The following is a 19177-nucleotide window of genomic DNA, read 5'->3' on the forward strand; positions in this document are numbered from 1 at the left end:
TCTTCAAAGATTTAAATAATTTTTAAATGATAAAAACAAGTTGTATAACTATTAAGTGCACATTTTGTCAAATGTTTCAATAGCTTTTAAAATGTCCATCATAAGAGCATAAAACAAGTTATAGTACATTAAGTGCATCCTAATCAACAACCTTGTTTTGTGGAATTATGGTGGCCCATTTAAAAGCTATTGAAATATTTGACAAAAACTTACCACCACACATTGGTGCAAGGTATAAATACCCATATTTTAGTTGTAGGTTGTTACTAAAGATGAACTTAATGTAATCCAACTATTTTGGTGGTCTTAGATGGACCGTTTAAAAGTTATTGAAATTATTGCAAAAAACGGAGTGCGCAGTGCTCTGGGGCCTTTACGACCTCCACTTGCGTCCGTGTTAAGGTAATTTGTAGACGGTGCCTTAGATGTTGCAGCGGTGACAGCAGTATATTTAAAATAACATGTTTTTAAAATACATATATTCCTGACGTAAACAAAGTTGTAGATGTTTGTCTTGGGTGCCAGAAATAGAAATTTGCATATTTTGGCACTTTTAACTTAAAGGTATTGAAGAAATAATTCCGAATATGCGAACGTGAAACAAACTTTACCAAGTTTCCTAGTATGAGTGACTTTTGATCCCATTAAAATTTACTTAAAACTATGTACAGTTATAAAGGAGTGTGTCCTCTTATGGTCCGACAGAAATGTAGACTGTGTGAAAAAATCCAATAATTTTGGCTTCGCTTTTTTCAACAAGCTAACGCTTAGTGCTAAAGTTTCAGCTCGGCTCCGCTGCTTTGCGAGTCATGCTGGTGATTCCCGCTTTTGTTAATGGGCAGAGCGAACATGAGAGTGGGAACTACAGCATATCGGTTAACTTTTAAAATACAACCTCAAAAGAAAATTGTGGATATTTTTCCAATGACAAAAAATCTTCACCCATAGAAAATAATGCTCTTGTATCACCTGTCGCCACTGGTGAGTGAAATAATTTTATTACTTGCAAATTAATATTTGTGGTCGCGATTGCGACCATTTTAGTCGCAGTCTGGAGCTGTGGCATGTGCCTCTGTCTTTTTTCAAGATAAAAGATGAGTACAAAATCAGAAGAGTACTTTTTTTTAACAAGCTAGCTGTCCGCGACCCACCCAGAACGTGTCCGCGACCCACTTTTGGGTCGCGACCCAACAGTTGAGAATCACTGCTCTAGTACACCCTCCCTGGGAAGACAGGGGAGAAAACGTTAAACATGGGCACAAGCACAAACACGCACACAGGAACACTGAACACAAAGGGCACAAAAGGGAACAGGGGGTTCGGGAGAAACACAGGGGCTGACACACAAACAGGAACAGGCAGCCACGACAGTGTTTGGGCTGCCTGCCAGGGTGCTAGTGGTGGAGCTTTCCCTCCAGGGAAAGCAGGCGGTGCGGGCGCAGCAGGCGGAACAGGCGGCGGAGTCCCTCCGGTCCCCGGCGCCGCGCTTCCAGCGCGCGTTGCTCCTCCCGGTGCGCCCTTGGTCCTTGCGCCCCGGAGCCTCCCCTGAGGAGCATCGACCTCCCTCTTGTGCGCCACCAGAGCCGAGACTCGGCGCCGTGCACCGGCGGACTTCTGTGGCGTCTCCAGAGGCGCACAGAACCCCCACCTTGGACCACTGACCGAGCCGGATCCCTTTCGTGCTACCGGGGTCACCGACGCTTTAGCCCTCGAAGTGTCCATCGGCTCTTCCTCCTCCTCCGAGACACTCCGGTCCAGGGACATGGGTTCCTCCGAGGCAGGGAAGCGCGACCAGCTCATGCTGCTCCTCTCCGACAGGGCATGAGAGACCTTCACGCCTAGCGGACACCCCTTCTCCTTTCGCACGGTGTCCGCTGAGCCCACCGAGACGCTGTCCTCTCCCTCGCTCCCGCTGTTAGACCCGGAAGGGGTCGAGCAAACGGACGGAGGTGGACTGGCGCTTTCCCCCTCTCCGTAATACACCGTCGACTCGGAGTACAGGGACGGAGGGGGACTAACGTTCTCCCCCTCTCCGTAATACACCGTAGACTCGGAGTGTATGGATGGGGGAGGGCCACTAGGGGCTCACTGGTCTCCTCCTCCTCGGGGAAGACCAGGAGCGGTGCTCTCCTCTCCTCCAATACGCTGCTGCCTACAGCAATGGGTGGCAGCTCTAGGGACGCGGGAGGGTGTCTTCCCTCCCATATGGGTACCGCGGATTGGCGGAAGCTTTCTGCCATCTCTACGTCGTCCGTCTCTCGAGCCGCGCAGAGCATATATGCACAAACAGGGTCCTGCTGCATAGCCTGCTCGGTGACGGGGGCTTTGCGGCACCGGACTGGGGAAGAGCCGTGGTGACGCCGGCTCTTTCTCTTCCCCTTTGGTGCATGGGTGGCGTATCCTGGCATGCTTCTCTTTTATGGCTCGTCTTTCTGTAACACTCGAGGGAGGAGGCACGACGAGTGTTGAACGGTGAAACATAGAACGTTTATTTTACACAAAGACACGTAGCTTGGACACGATAGTGCGAGCACGGTACAGCGACACTCACACTGGCACGAAACTTTAGACAAAGACGAGCACAAGACACTGCGCGAACGCACATTAAATAGGTGAAACCTTTATATATATATATATATATATATAGCATACTACACCACAGAACAGTAGACAGTACCACATATCAAATATATATGATACTACACCACACAGCATACTACACCACAGCATATGTCTGATGGAGAATTCCAACAGCGGAATCCACCGCGGGTTTAGAGGTAAGCGAGAACCCAAGTCACCGACAAGTGAAATTGACAGGAAATATACCGTGACAGAAAAAACATGTAAAACAAATCTCAACCACAGAAACGCACAGGAGAAAATACCCAACGTAGACACAAAAGATGCAGAATACTCGTAAAAAGAGTATTAAACTCTTACTTTATAAGAGTAAAAAACTCGTAACGCGTAAAAAGAAAACATAGCTAGCTGGCTGGCAAATGTCGCAATGAAAAAAAAAAAACCCTTCCCAAAACAAAACCAAACTGGATAGGAAAATAATAACAGGAGAAAAACTTGAGGGAGGCCAGGAAGTGGCGCAGAAGGTAAGTACTCGAATAAGCAAAGATTCTGAAAGAGAGGGAGAATGGTGGCAAGATACCAAACGCAACTCAAGACCAACATGAGAGAGTGAACTGGCTGGCAAATCCATGGCATGAAAACCAAACGATTCAGCTGTGAGCAGCCTGACTCGTGAAGGAGCTGAAGGAGCCATACTGGAACCAGCCCTGACACATACTCTCGCATATTGCAGCTGTTCTCTCAATGTGTGGCCAATCTGCAAAACTAGTTTTCTTCATTACAACACATCCATGTTAGCTGAGTTCACTGCACAGCTCCTGAGGTAACCAACAGAACAAAATGTCTGTAATCCAACACCAATGTGTGACATCTCTCAGTCAGGAGTGAAGCATGCATGACTGTAAAAAAGGTACTTTATTAAATGAAAACACCCAAAGCAAACTAAGGCTCGAGAGGGACGTGAAGGAGGAATAAATGAGGGACTTAAATTCTGCAGAATTAGTGCAGGACTGATCGGTCAGTGTTGGTGTTCAGTGTGTTAGTGCAGGGCTGATCAGTCAGTGTTACGACCCCTTTGGTCGATGTGTGTTTTGTGGTTGTTATTGCTCACTAGTTTGTGTCATAAGGCGCATTATGTGTGAGTGCTCCATGTTGTGTGTGTCCCCAGGCTTTGCATCTAATTGTGCAACGCCACGACGTTGTAAACGATCCCATTGGATGTCTCCTCTCTCACCACTCCATTTAAACCGACTTGGAAAGGAAGACAGACCCGAAAGGAGGGGGGAAGAGAGGCTTATTTCGATTCTGAACATGCTTAGTTGTTTTACAGTGGGGAAAATAAGTATTTAGTCAATCACCAATTGTGCAAGTTCTCCCTCTTAAAAAGATGAGAGAGGCCGGTAATTGACATCATAGGTAGACCTCAACTATGAGACACAAAATGTGAAAAAAAATTGAGAAAATCATTTTGTCTGACTTTTAAAGAATTTATTTGCAAATAATGGTGGAAAATAAGTAATTGGTCAATAACAAAAGTTCATCTCAATACTTTGTTGTATATCCTCTGTTGGCAATGACAGAGGTCAAACGTTTTCTGTAAGTCTTCACAAGGTTGGCACACACTGTTGCTGGTATGTTGGCCCATTCCTCCATGCAGATCTCCTCTAGAGCAATGATGTTTTGGGGCTGTCGGCGGGCAACACGGACTTTTAACTCCCTCCAAAGGTTTTCGATGGGGTTGAGATCGGGAGACTGGCTAGGCCACTCCAGGACTTTGAAATGTTTCTTACAAAGCCTTTGTTGCCCTGGCAGTGTGCTTGGGATCATTGTCATGCTGAAAGACCCAGCCACGTTTCATCTTCATTGCCCTTGCTGATGGAAGGAGGTTTGTACACAAAATCTCACAATACATGGCCCCATTCATTCCTTCATGTACACGGACCAGTCGTCCTGGTCCCTTTGCAGAGAAACAGCCCCAAAGCATGATGTTGCCACCCCCATGCTTCACAGTTGGCATGGTGTTCTTTGGATGCAACTCAGCATTCACTGTCCTCCAAACACGACGAGTTGTGTTTTTACCAAATAGTTCTACTTTGGTTTCATCTGACCATATGACATTCTCCCAATACTCTTCTGGAACATCCAAATGCTCTCTAGCAAACTTCAGACGTGCCTGGATATGGACTGGCTTAAGCAGGGAGACACGTCTGGCACTGAAAGATCTGAGTCCCTGGCGTCGTAGTGTGTTGCTGATGGTAGCCTTTGTAACGTTGGTCCCAGCTTTCTGCAGGTCATTCACTAGATCCCCCCTTATGGTTCTGGGATTTTTCCTCACCGCTCTTGTGATCATTTTGACCCCACAGGCTGAGATCTTGCATGGAGCCCCAGATCGAGGGAGATTAGTAGTGGTCTTGTAGGTCTTCCATTTTCTGATTATTGCTCCCACAGTAGATTTCTTCACACCAAGCTGCTTGCCTATTGCAGATTCAGTCTTCCCAGCCTGGTGCAGGTCTACAATTCGGTTTCTGGTGTCCTCCGACAGCTCTTTCGTCTTCACCATAGTGGAGTTTGGAGTGTGACTGTTTGAGGTTGTGGGCCGGTGCCTTTTATACTGTTAACGACTTCAAACAGGTGCCATTAATACAGGTAATGAGTGGGGGAAAGAGGAGCCTCTTAAAAAAGGTCTGTGACAGCCAGAAATCTTGCTTGTTTGTAGGTGACCAAATACTTATTTTCCACCATTATTTGCAAATAAATTCTTTAAAAGTCAGACAAAATGATTTTCTAAATTTTTTTTCACATTTTGTCTCTCATAGTTGAGGTCTACCTATGATGTCAATTACAGGCCTCTCTCATCTTTTTAAGTGGGAGAACTTGCACAATTGGTGACTGACTAAATACTTATTTTCCCCACTGTATGTGCATTTGTATCTAGTTTGTATCCAGTTGTGACTTTGTGCCTTTGTTTGGGTGGTATTTGTTACATGTATTAGCTTCTGTGTCAGTTATGACTTTATGCTAGTTTTCCTTGACTACGATTACGGTTCATCCTATATATCAGTCTGGTCACCTATTGTACATTTTGTTTATACAACACTGATTGGTCAGAGTGGTGTTCACTATGTTAGTGAAGGGTTGATCGTCAGTGTGCAGTTCACTGTGTAAGTGCAGGACTGGGCTGCTGATAGCAAGCAGGTTAGGGACCATCAGTGTGAACCATGCCTTCAGCCACCTGTGGGTATTAAACTCAGGCTGTAAGGGCAGGTGATTGGGCCGGGGAAGTGAAGGAGTGTTGTGATAGGTGAATATGGAATGAGAGGGCAGACTCTGGAACAGCCAGGGTGTGAAACAATGTCATTGAAAACATTTTCATTAGTTTTGTACTTTTACAATGTGCTTACAATGTGATTTAAATGATACAGATAAAATAAGTGATAAAATAAAACAGAAAAAAGAAAAGAGTAAAATATTAATATTTGGTGTGTTAAATGTGTGTTCTGAACTCCTTATGCTGTATATCATCATTCTGGAAATGTTTTAGTTTAAAGTAGCTAAAATACAGACTAGAAGCAGAAGATATGCAGCCTGAAACCAAGCAGGACATGTCCACATACACCCTCTGTGTAAGCACGACATGTCCACATAGACCACTCAGGGGGAAGCAGTGATGGTTTGGTGGTTAGTGAACTGGTCTTGTGACGGGAGGGTTGTAGGTTTGATTCCCAGTCCCTAGGACATGACTGAAGTGGCCTTGAGCAATTAAGGCACAAAACCCCAGCTACTTCCCGGGTGCTGGGGCTTGGGCTGCCCACCTGCTTTCATCCTATGTGTAAGCAGGACACCCCATTGTGTATGTAGGACATCTTTACATACACCCCATTGTGTATGCAGGACATCTCCACATACACCCTCTGTGTATGCAGGACATGTTCACATACACCCTCTGCCTAAGCAGGATATCTCCACATATACCCTCTGTGTATGCAGGACATCTCTACATACACCCTCTGCGAAAGCAGGACATCTTTACATGCACCCCTCTGTGGTCGCATGACAATCCACATACACCTTCTGTGTATGCAGGACATCTCCACATACACCCTCTGTGTGCGGATGAAGGTTTCTCTCTCTATTTATGTGCTGATTACTGTTCTTGCTGTGTGTCATGCATTCACCTTCACTAAAGAACAGCTGCTCTTCAGTTTTATGACGCACCAGCATTATGACCACTGTATGTGTACTTTTTCAGTTATAACTCCATTTCCTGGTTCCCACAGATCTAAATGCAAACATCACTTTAGTTGCTGTTCCTACTAACACTCTTGCTTTGCCATTTGATCTTTTCCTCTTGTCTTCGAGGTCAAACATGAAGGTCAGCTCAGGCTGTTCAGCATCATACTGCTGCTATATTAAGTATTATGTTTTCTGGTCAGCAGACCAGTCTAAAAACATCTGCACCTGTGGGGTTTCTCCATTTATTCAGACCAAAGAAAAAATCTAACAAAAAGAAAGGAATCTAGTGAAACTATTAATGTTTCCCAGCAGTGGACTTGTATAACTGAGCAGTCTCCATGACGGGCTTGACTGCATTTCTAATGTTCAAGCAGAACTGGTGTAAAGTCTGCCCAACTCTGTCAAGCTAGGTACATTAAAAAACTGAACTGCAAAATAAGCAGTTTTTTTCTCCAATATTTCAATAATATTTTCCAGGTACTAACAAATCAGAACCAGCTTTTCCAGGTTCCTCACAAAATGTTTTACACACAGCTGTGGTTTACTCTTTCACCAGTGGCCAAATACCTTCTTTGTTAATGAAGGTTGACACTCATGCTGTGATTAATCCTCACACATATGAACATCAAAGCATGAGATCTGGAACGAACAGCCAATCATGTCAAACAAGGAGAGAACTTGAGGAAGAAACCACAGGATAAAGAAATACTAACCAAAAAAGCAAGAAAATACAGGACCTGAGAAAATCCAGGGTCAAAGTTTAAAGTTAGCTGTGTAAGCAATAACTCCTACTTTGGAACAGACTCCCAGGTTACTTCTAACTAAACATAGACTGCATCTAATACTGCTTAAACATTGGCTCAGAAACAAACGTGTCAGCATAACAATGGCAGCACACCATCAAGAGTTTTCTTCTTTGTGAGCCCCCAAAAGCTTTTGATTTTAAGAAGAAAATTGCTAACACTGCTTACAAAGCAGTTAGCTAACATCACTGGCTGACTGAGCCAGGGCAAGTCCAGAGTGGAATGTGAAGACACTAAAGACCATTTAAACATGAAGGTGATGTTGAGCTCTCAGGGAAAGGCTGATGGTACTGAAATAAACACTTCTGATACTGACTCAGTAGAGGTTGATTTTTACACTTTCAGATCATGAAAGGCTGCAACTGCTGCAATTGCAACTGTCCAAATACTTAAGGTGCATTAAAATATTGTTTGCTATGCACAAAACAAGGCATCAATTGTTTATTTATTTTTATTTAGCTTTAGTATATTGTTTAAACATTAATGCTAATATAATATTAAAACATAATATTTAGTCATTATGAATTTCAAAGAGCTTAAAGAACAAACTAGCCAAAGCATCTTCAAAAGAACATGTTTTTAAATGTCTAAAATGTCCATTTCATGGGAAAATAATTAAAGTCTTACCCTCGAGTTGTCCCCACAGGATGAAGGCGAGGAACATGATGAGGTTTGGACAGAAGACGAGGACATGCTGTAGTATGATCATGCGGTTATCTAGACATGAACAACAACTGCATTTCAGTGCCCTAAACATCCATTATCAAAAACATCTCCAGCATTCAAATGAATATCTCACTCACCGCCCTCTTCACAACACGGCCATGGCACACACATGAGCAGAAGGGACATTCCACACACACACACACCAGCACACAGAAACAGGACTGCTACGTGCATGCTGGACAAACCTGAAGAGAAGATATAATTATTTGGAATTAACTGCATGTGAAATGTATTTGTTTACTGACTACAATGTTCATTCACTGTAGTGTCCTGTAAAAACATTATTATTATTTAATTCAATTATATAAATCAATAATATAAATTCAGTAAATACCATTTCATTGTTAAAGACTATTATAAAGAAATACACTTTTACCAAATTCTATTCATAATCTCCTCAGCTTGCAATATTGTCTAACCACATTGCTGTTGTTGTTGGATAGGGTACATTCACTGTTTATAGTTTTCAAAAAGTAACTTGTGTAAATAATTGTTGTGGCCTTTGATACGTCAGATATCTGGAAACACTTTTGGGGTTTTGAAATTGAGTTGTTAAAGAGAAACCATTATGCTCTGCTTAATTACATTTTTAATTATTGAAATTATGTTGGCTTGCAAATTTAATATTCTTCTTATTATTATTCTTCTTCTATTCCAGTTTTCGGTAACTTTCACAACTATTTTGCAGTTTTTGAGCTAGAACCTTGAAAATTGGCAGGATCGCTGATCCCATTTGGAAGAAGTGTGCTTGTGCTTTTGGGACATATTGGACATAGGGTGTCCTCAGGACAAAGCGTCAAATTGGACATCATATTGATGCCATTTGTCTATCCTCCCTTTCCATCATTTTATTCATCCCTCCATCCTCCCATATGGACCCATTGACTTCATAACTCCCATAATTTTCAAGATATCATGATCAAACTTGGTAAAATGACTCAGGAGCTGATGCCTAGCACTGCACTGAACATCATATTGATGCCATTTGTCTATCCTCCCATCCATCATTTCCTTAATCCCTCCATCCTCGCATATGGACCCATTGATTTCATAACTCCCATAATTTTCAAGATATAGTGATCAAACTTGGTAAAATGACTGAGAAGCTGATGCCTTGCACTGCACTGAATATCATATTGATGCCATTTGTCTATCCTCCCGTTCTGTCATTTCATTTATCCCTCCATCTCATTGAAATGCATTGATTTAATCAATCCCTTAAATTTCAAGATATGGTGGTCAAACTTTGTAAAATGACTCAGGAGCTGATGCCTTGCACTGCACTGAATATCATATTGATGTCATTTGTCCTCCCCTTCTATCATTTCAGTCATCCATAGGGTTCTGGACCCATAGTATTGTTAACCTTGTAAACCCTGTAAAGCTGCTTTGCGACAACTTGAGTTGTTAAAAGCGCTATACAAATAAACTTTGATTGATTGATTGATTGATCCCTCCATCCTCTCATAGGAATGCACCGATTTCATCAATCTCTTAATTTTCAAGACTTAATGATCAGACTTGGTGAAATTACCCAATAGCTGATCCCTAGCACTACACTGAATATCATTTAACAGTGATAATATTGAAACAACCTTTAACATCATTTAGCAGGTTGTCAACATTTAAACAGCCTTCAACATAATTTAGCAGGATATGAACATTAAAACAACCTTTAACATTAGGTCATCAACATTCAAAACAGCGTTTTAGCTGCTTTGCAAGCAAACATAAAGTTTGTTCACAAACTTTGCCTATCTAGTTACATTTGGGGTTTGACATATAGAGCCATCAACATGTTTCATTATGGCTATAGTTTTAGTCTCTTAGAATTTACTAGGGGTGACCTCCTATAGTCTCTGATTCGACTATAGTCGACTATACCCCCTAGTCGACTATGAACGTCATAGTCGAAAGTACCATTCTAACAGCATGGGGGTGCCCAAGGATGCTGCTAAGCATTAGTTGTTACATGAAATGTCTTTGTTTTCATTATATATAGCCTTTTGTCAAATAAAATCATCCTAATTTCTGTTATCAAATATTTTAAAATGATGTTTGCACATTAACAATAAGCATCTTCCTTACTACACATTAATAAATCACACCCTGCCGTTGCACAATCCAAAAGAGCGGAGCTGAACACGCTACAGGATCAGCATCTGCCGAGATTATAATGGCTACTAAAAAACTTCAAAAGTATTTTGAAAAAGATAAAGATGAATCAAACAAAGTAAAGTGCAAGTTATGTCATCAACGTCTTTCATTTCGCACGACAACAACCAACATGGCATACCATTTAAAACGCGTAAGGTGAAAAAAAAAACAGTTCAGTCGTTTGTTGTTTCGGTTGTGTCATCTCGTCTCGTTGCGGTGCGTCTCGGCAAGTAGGCCTATAAACATTTTTTGTTGTTGTTTGCTTTTAAACCCTGTTACTTAAACCTTTCCTTATATTTTTTTGCTGTTGTGTGGCAATTTTTTTTATATTTTCAGGCAGGCATATTTTATTTAAAATATTTTTGACATTTTGCACAGTGCCTATTAGGGATGCACCGAAATGAAAATTCTTAGCCGAAACCGAAAACCGAAAATGAGAAAACCAAGGCCGAAAGCCGAAAGACCGAAATACATTATGCCAATTATTAGTAACATTGGATTTATGGCTAACCTCACTAAAATCAAAGCATTGCTATTCAAAGAATAAATCAACTACAAAATTTGATTTGAAAATATGTATTTAGCACTGACATTACAGTAATGCATATTATAAAATAAAATTAGTGGTGGGCCGTTAACGGCGATAACGCTGACAATGGCCGACCACTAATTAAATTAAACTCGCTTGCAGACCGTTTTTATCTGAGAGGAGAAATATATGTATTTTATACGAGTTAAATTTAATTATAACTGACTGACCTGAAAGATAAATATAAATTCTCTCATAAAAACGTGACGTGAGTTGCAACAACATTAAATAGCTCAGGTAAACACGCTTCTGAGAAATGTCGTCTGCTCGGCAAAACATAACAGGGGCTCAATGTTCTCTATTAGCCTACGAAATCCCTACAACAGAGAACGGCTGATCGTCTAAGGCCCCCATACTGAAATAGCGGCCCGCGGGCTATCTATTTCTGGCCCGCGAGCTGTTTTTTTAGGAATCTTTTTTTTCAATCGCGCTATCCGCTCTTATTTTGAAATCGCGCACCGCGATCTCAAGACGATGCCGGGGATTGCCTTTATGGCAACAACAAACAGGTAACAGACGCCCAAATGCGTTCACGCATGATTGAAATAATTAAATGTGGCCCGTCATTATTTCTATTTGAGTACCCCTGGTCTAAGGCAACGAGTTCCATAATTTTTGGTGTAATGTCCTTTTCCTTGGCGACATCACTGGAAAACTTTTTTGCTAGCTTTATCCAAATAAACACGTGCAGGCGATTTTTGCTTGCGTCATCACAACACATTGTTTCGGCCGTGTTGTTTCGGTGATGAAAGTATTTCGGCCGAAAACCAAAAATGCTAATTTAAGCCATTTCGGCCGAAAATTTTCGGTGGCCGAATTTTCGGTGCATCCCTAGTGCCTATCTGACAGTTCGATATGCGCAATGCACACTGACGATTAATGTTCTCTAACGTTTCATTAAAAAATAAATAAATAGTAAAAAAGTAAATAAATAAAAGCTGAATAAAGCCAACCTACCGTGTTTATTCATTTATCTGAGTGTTTTAGGTTTTTACTTTGAAGAGGTAAAAAAAGTCCTGAATGAGAACGGGATCCAGTTTAAGGTGCTCTAAATAAAAAAAATTAAAATAAACCCGATTCGACTATTAGTCGACTAAAGGGAAAAGCTAACGAATCAGATTCGACTATGAAAATCCTTAGTTGAATACACCCCTAGACTTTACCTTCCAACCAACCCAGGTTCTTTTAAAAAAATCTAATACATTTTCAGAACCTTCTTGTGACCAGTGATTTAGTTCTGTTTATTTTTAATTAGACAAAGATGCAACATCAGACCCCAGTCCTGCACATCCCTGTTACCATGGAGATGTTCACTCACCCAACTGCAGTACCTCCACAGTTGTGTTAGCCATTAACTCCTCATGGAGAACTTCACATACATACAGGCCTTTGTCTTCAGTTTGGATGTTCTTCAGTCTAAGTGAGAAGTTTCCTCTGTGGATTTCCTCAGGGTTAAAGAGCTCCACTCTGTCTCTATATCTGACATCGGTCGACTCAGGTTGAACTTCACCCTCTGTAAACAGCAACACTACGATATCCTGATCCACCTTCTTCCATAAGACCTGTTCCAGCTCCTCAGGGGGGGTGTGGGAGTGTACAGAACAGTTCAGAGTGGTGTCCTCCCCCACATGTGCAGACACAACATCACCTCCAGACATGGTCAAATACGCTGAAAAAACAATCGTTTGATATATCACAGTTCATTTTCAAAGCTCAGTTAATTTCATTTAATAAAAAATCTGGTAATTCTAAAAACATCCAGTTATCCTATAATAAAGTTAAAAGTACTACAATGTCAAATCAATCCATCAACTCAGAGGTATTTTCCACAAAACATTATTCAATCTATCTGATAAAAATAGTGATAAGATTCACCCACCACTCATCTTTAGTTCAATCAGAGTTTCATTAGACACCTGGTTTCTGTAAACAACACACTTGTAAACTCCTGTATCCTTAGTGGACACATCTGTAAGTAAGAGAGAGTAGTTTCCATGGGCGACCTCCTCAGTAAAGAAATGTGCCCTGTCTCTGTAAGTCTGGTCCTGAGACTCTGGTCGACTGTCTCCATCTTGGAACAAATGCACTACAGTTTCAGAGTCTGTTCTTCTCCACTCCACCTCCAGCTCTTCCACTGGTATGGGAGTTTGAACATAACAGGGCAGCATCACAGAGTCTCCAGGCTGGGCAGTCAGAGGACCAGAGGAGCCCAACACACGGAACCCTAAAATAAACAGAGACAATTGTAAACTAGTAATAGTACCCTACCTGTCAGATATACGTAAAAGAGTAATAGTTTTACATTTGCAATAAAATTTGCATTAAATAATCACTGGCTATGTGCACTTTAACTCCTGTAAGTCCTGTAAGTCTACAACTCTTTCTGTGTTATTTATGACACATCGGGCCATATGCTCTTGGGGAGAGACTCTACTGGGATCAGGGAGAGAAGTGTGGGAGGGACCTGTCCCCTGAGCTGGACCAGGACTGGTGGTCCTGCTCACCCTCCTCCAAGGAGAACCCACACTGTCCTTGGGATGGGAGCTTCCCTGGGGGTCTCCTTCAAGCCTTCCTCTGATCAAGAGGAGTCTGAGTGCTCGGAGGAGTATGGCATAGAGGTAGAAGACACCGACTCACATATGGAAGCTGGGGAAGAAGGTCCAGCACAGTGCATACCTCCAACACCACCTACTGCGAACCCAGCAGGTCAGCGCCCACAAACAAGTATCAGGGGTCTGGCATGGTGTCTGGGACGCCTCCCCCCCTCCATCCCTGTCTGTGTCCCAGTCACTGTCTTTGTATCTGACCCCGTCTGTGTCTCTGTCCCTGTCTGCCCCATCCCCTCACTGCGCCTGTCTTTGTTCTCATCAGTCTTTGTTCCACGTCTCCGCCTGTCACCCCGGGGAGGGCACTGTAGGTGTGGCATGTTAGCAGGCTATCCTGGGGTTGTTGTGGTTGCCACGGTTCTCGTGCTCCACTCCACTTCTAGTGCTGGTCTGATGGGGGTATTGTCTCGCTGGCCACCCCTGACTTCTACCTCGGGCTCGTGTGTGTGTGTGTGTGTGTGTGTGTGTGTGTGTGTGTGTGTGTGTGTGTGTGTTGTTAGCGTCTGTGTATTTGAGTGTTTGTTTCTCGTGTCATTTTTAAGTCTCGTGTTTCATGCTTTGTTTCCGTTGTTACTAAAAACATTAAAGGTCAAAACTAGTGCAGATTAATTTCTGTTGGCATATAAACGCATATTTATCGATATAAAAGGATTCCTCCTTTTTACAGTGTGTTGTATAAAATATATTTCTTTTAGTGTTTTTGCGTTTTAATTTCTTACCAGGAATTTAAACTTTGTACTTAGCTACGTTAAATTCCGCACTGGGCGTCATTTAAATAGACACAACGTTACATAACTATAACTGACTTATTGTAATAATGTTTAAAGCATGGTCTACCTTTACAGACGAGGACGACTGTTGAGAGGGAAAAGTAAATAATTAGGCCAATCTTCATGTTTGGAAAGATTTTGTTTTCCCGTAAGACATGAGAACAGTTTTACTTTCATTTTTCGTGCATGCATGCGGAACAGGTGACGACTTCCGTTGGCCGTTTAAACCAATCATATAACAGCAGTTCGTAGCGACTATTATATCGTATAAACTATTATTGATTATTAGCAGAAATTAGTTGCTTATTTTTACCAAAATTTCTCACATAGTTAATTAAAATGGTGTTAATGCCCCCAGTCATTGAGTCTTCTGGTAATCTGATATGAGATATTGATGATGTATTCTAGCCATATGTGATCACTCTAGTTGTGATAATGATTTGGGTGGAAAACAATGACTGAATCCGAAATGCCGTTGTTCAGTTCCCCCTGTTCCCCCTACAGTGCGCATGTCGAAATCATGACGTAGCGCCGCGGGAGGCTCAGACGGGCTCTGTTTCTCTTTGCTCTTGTATTTCTTTCTGTTCTTCCGGGTAAGCGGTTTCTCACTTAGTTTGTGAAATAGTGAAACTCGTACTTAAAAGCATAAGAATGTTGTTATAACAGGTTTTAATATTAAAGATGAGCTAGATTTCGTTTCGTTTTCCACTCCGTATATCCATACTCCGTATATAAGTGTTTCATTGAGGTCTAATCTTTTATAGCGTTTATATAAAGCTATGGTACTCTGTTCAGACTCCAGTGAGGATGGTGTATTGGGCATGCATTATTGCTGATATGAATAAACTACATTATGGGCAGCACGGTGGCTTGGTGGTTAGCACGTTTGCCTCTCAGCACTGGGATCTGGGGTTCAAGTCCCTATCTGAGTGGAGGTTCCATGTTCTCCCTGTGTTTGCGTGGGTTTCCTCCAGGGTCTCCGGTTTCCTCACACAGTCCAAAAAACATGGAGGTTAGGTAAATTGGCAGTCCCAGACAAATTCTCCCTGAGTGTGTGTCTGTGTCTCTCTCTGTTCAATAAAAACAAGTTGTTGTCTGAGTGTGTGTGCTTGTGTGCCCAGTGGTGGATGGTGCTCTGCCACTAGGGTCTGTCCTCTCTCCCCTTCCTGCACCCCATTCAGTCCCCCAGGGGACTGTGGATCCCGGTAAAGAGTACGCTGTGCGCAAATGGCTGCCGCTTCTCGCCGGTGTGTGATTGGTTGTCTGTGATGTATGTGTTAGCAATTGTAAAGTGCCTTGTGTATCCAGATAAGGCGTTATATAAAGTGAAACATTCATTCATACATTATATGTATGAAGCAGTAACGTTTCTTACTTTATATTTTTAATCCATAGCATTGTTTACAGTGTTTCAACAGAACACAGTTCAGCTAGCGTGGATATTCAGCTGCAGTAATCATGCTGATAAACTATATATCTGTTACCCTTTCACACAGTAACTTTACTGTATATATATATTTACATCATTTACACTGAAAAAAGAGGGGGAACACATTTAACCAGAACCTGACAAAAGTGGTTCCCCCTCTGTTTATTACAGGTGGAGTAGATTTGATATAAATTAATCATGCTGATAAACTATATCTCTTTTACCATTTCACACAGTAACATTTGTGTCACGGTGACAGCTCCGGATCCCCCCTTTTGGGCGTGTGTTAATGTCGTCTGCGTCTGCTTATGTCCATGTTTGTATTTCCGTGGGTGTGGGTTGTCTGTGTGCGTGTTCGTCAGTCTCACCTGTGGCTCGTCTCATCATTACTGGTGGATGGTGTAGTGCGTCTATTTAATGTGCATTCGCGCAGTGTCCCGTGCTGGTCTTTGTCAGTCATTCACGTGTGTATGTGAGTATATGTTCTACGTGCGCTGTTTGCGCTTTCGTAAAATAAACGGGACAACTTTGAAATCTGCAATTCTGTGCCTGCCTCGTTTACTTGACACGGACGCAGCATCACAGAAAGACCAGCCGACCGAAGCATGCCAGGACGTGCATCCCGCACCAAGAAGGAGAAGAGGGCCAGTAAGCACCATCACGCTTCTTCCCCTGTACCCCACCGCAACAACCCTGTGACCGTGGAAGAGATGCAGCAGGATCCCATGTGTGCGGTCCTGCTGCGTCAGGCCCAGGTAACTGAGCAGTTACAATTTAGGGGTCGCCACAGCGGATCAAACTCCTCCATCTGGCCCTGTCCTGAGTGTCCTCCACTGACACACCAGTCACTCTCATATCCTCTACCACTGCATCCATAAACCTCCTCATAGGTCTACCTCTCCTCCTCTTGCCTGGAAGTTCCATCCTCAAGACCCTCCTACCAATATACCTCTCCTCCCTCCTCTGTACATGTCCAAACCATCTCGCTTCTCTAACTTTATCTCCAAAACATGCTACATGTGCCGATCCTCTAATAAAGTCATTTCTGATCCTATGCTTCCTTGTCACTCCAATTGAGAATCTCAACATCTTCATCTCCGACACCTCCATCTCCCTCACCTGTCTCTTTGTCAGTGCCACTGTCTCCAGTCCATACAACATAGCAGGTCTCACTACTGTCCTATAGATCTTTCCTTTCATACTAGCCGACACCCTTCTATCACAGATCACCCCAGACACTTTATGCCATCCACACCACCCTGCCTGCACTCTCTTCTTTACCTCTCTTTCACTTCCTCCATTACTCTGTACCCTCGACCCTAAGTAGGTAAACTCGTCAACCTTCACCAAATCAACTCCTTGTAACTGGACCTGTCCACCGTCTGCCCTTTCATTCACACACATGTACTCTGTTTTACTCCTGCTCACTTTCATTCCCCTGCTCTTCAAAGCATATCTCCATCTTTCCAAGCTCACCTCCACCTGCTCCCTACTCTCACTTCAGATCACAATGTCATCAGCAAACATCATAGTCCAAGGGGACTCCTGCCTAACCTCGTCCGTTATTCTGTCTGTGACAATTGCGAACAGGAAGGGACTCATGGCTGATCCCTGATGTAGTCCTACCCCCACTTTAAACCCATCTGTCATTCCTACCGCACATCTCACTGCTGTCACACTGTTCGCATACATATCCTGCACCACCCTCACATACTTTTCTGCTACTCCTGACTTCCTCATACAATACCACAGCTCCTGTCTCGGTACTCTATCATAAGTTTTCTCTAAGTCAACAAACACACAATGTAACTCCTTCTGTCATTCCCTATACTTCTCCATTAACACTTTCAAAGCAAACATAGCATCTGTGGTGCACTTAGCTGGCATGAAACCATACTGCTGCTCACAGATCTCTACTTCTCCTCTAAGCCTAGCTTCCACTACTCTTTCCCAGATTTTCAGGCTGTGACTGATCAACTTTATTCCCTTGTAATTACTACGGCTCTGAACATCACCCTTATTCTTGAAAATCGGCACTATTATGCTTCGTCTCCACTCCTCAGGCATCTTCTGACCTTCCAAGATTCTGTTAAATAACCCAGTGAAAAACTCCACTGCTGTCTCTCCCAAACATTTCCTTGCCTCCACTGGAATATCATCTGGTCCAACTGCCTTACCACACTTCATTTTTCGAATTGCATTCTCTTGATTCATCAGTTCCTCAAAATACTCCTTCCACCTTCCCAAGACACTCTCCTCACCAGACAACACATTTCCTTTATCATCCTAACCTGCTGCACATCCTGCCCATCATGGTTTCTCTGTCTGGCCAATCTGTACAGATCCTTTTCCCCTTCCTTAGTGCCCAACTTCTCATACAGCTTGCTATATGCCTTCTCTTTAGCTTCTGCCACTGCTCTCTTTGCCTTACGACACATCTCCTTGTACCTCTGTCTACTTTCTTCATCTTGCTGAAAATCCCAATTCTTTTTAGCCAACTGCTTTCCTCTCAAACTTTCCTGAACTTCCTCATTCCACCACCACGACTCCTTGTCTATCTTCCTCTGTCCTGAGGTCACACCTTCCACAAGTACCTTCCTAGCCACATCCCTCACTGCATTTGAAGTCTCATCCCAGGTATCCAGAACACCACCACCATTACCCAGTACCTGCCTCACCTCATCCCTGAATTTTACACCACAGTCCTCATCCTTTAACTTCCACCACCTGATCTTAGGTTCCGCTCTCACTCTCTTCCTCTTCTTCACCTCCAAAACCATCCTACATATCACCATCCTATACAGTTTAGCTACACTCTCCCCTGGTAACACCTTGCAATCACTAACCTCTTTCAGGTTTCATTTCCTACAGAATATATAGTTGACCTGTGTGCATCTTCCCCCACTCTTATATGTTACCCTGTGCTCTTCCTTTTTCTTAAAGTAAGTGTTAACTACAGCCATCTTTATCTTTTTAGCCAAATCTACCACCATTTGTCCTTCTGTATTCCTTACATTAACACCATATCTACCCAACACCTCCTCATCACCACTGTTCCCTCCACCAACATGTCCATTTAAATCTGCTCCAATAACCACTCTCTCTTCTTTAGGAACCTGCAAAACAAATTCATCTAACTCTCTCCAGAATTCTTCTTTCTCCTCCACATCACAACCTACCTGAGGAGCACTGATGACATTCATCATCACCCCATCAATCTCCAACTTTACACAGATCACCCTGTCACTTACTCTCTTTACCTCTACTACACTCTTGTTAAACTC

General features: G+C 42.7%; 1 protein-coding gene across 4 annotated transcripts in view; it reads right to left on the minus strand.

Annotated features, from left to right (window-relative positions):
- Positions 1-14671, minus strand: part of LOC143510961 (uncharacterized) — a 120097-nt gene extending 105426 nt beyond the window's left edge. For all 4 annotated transcript variants that reach the window (XR_013130123.1, XM_077000885.1, XM_077000884.1 and 1 more), the window contains exons 1-5: positions 14532-14671; positions 12968-13312; positions 12407-12757; positions 8420-8527; positions 8244-8333 (exon numbers count right to left, since the gene is read on the minus strand). Coding sequence is in view for 3 of the 4 variants with exons in the window: in XM_077000885.1 (XP_076857000.1) it covers positions 8244-8333; positions 8420-8527; positions 12407-12757; positions 12968-13312; positions 14532-14589 (952 nt within the window). In the remaining variant the exon portion in view is untranslated. The remainder of the gene's footprint in view (positions 1-8243; positions 8334-8419; positions 8528-12406; positions 12758-12967; positions 13313-14531) is intronic.
- Between the last annotated feature and the right edge of the window lie 4506 nt (positions 14672-19177).

Source organism: Brachyhypopomus gauderio, chromosome 3 (assembly GCF_052324685.1).
Source record: "Brachyhypopomus gauderio isolate BG-103 chromosome 3, BGAUD_0.2, whole genome shotgun sequence".
Lineage (NCBI taxonomy): Eukaryota > Metazoa > Chordata > Actinopteri > Gymnotiformes > Hypopomidae > Brachyhypopomus > Brachyhypopomus gauderio.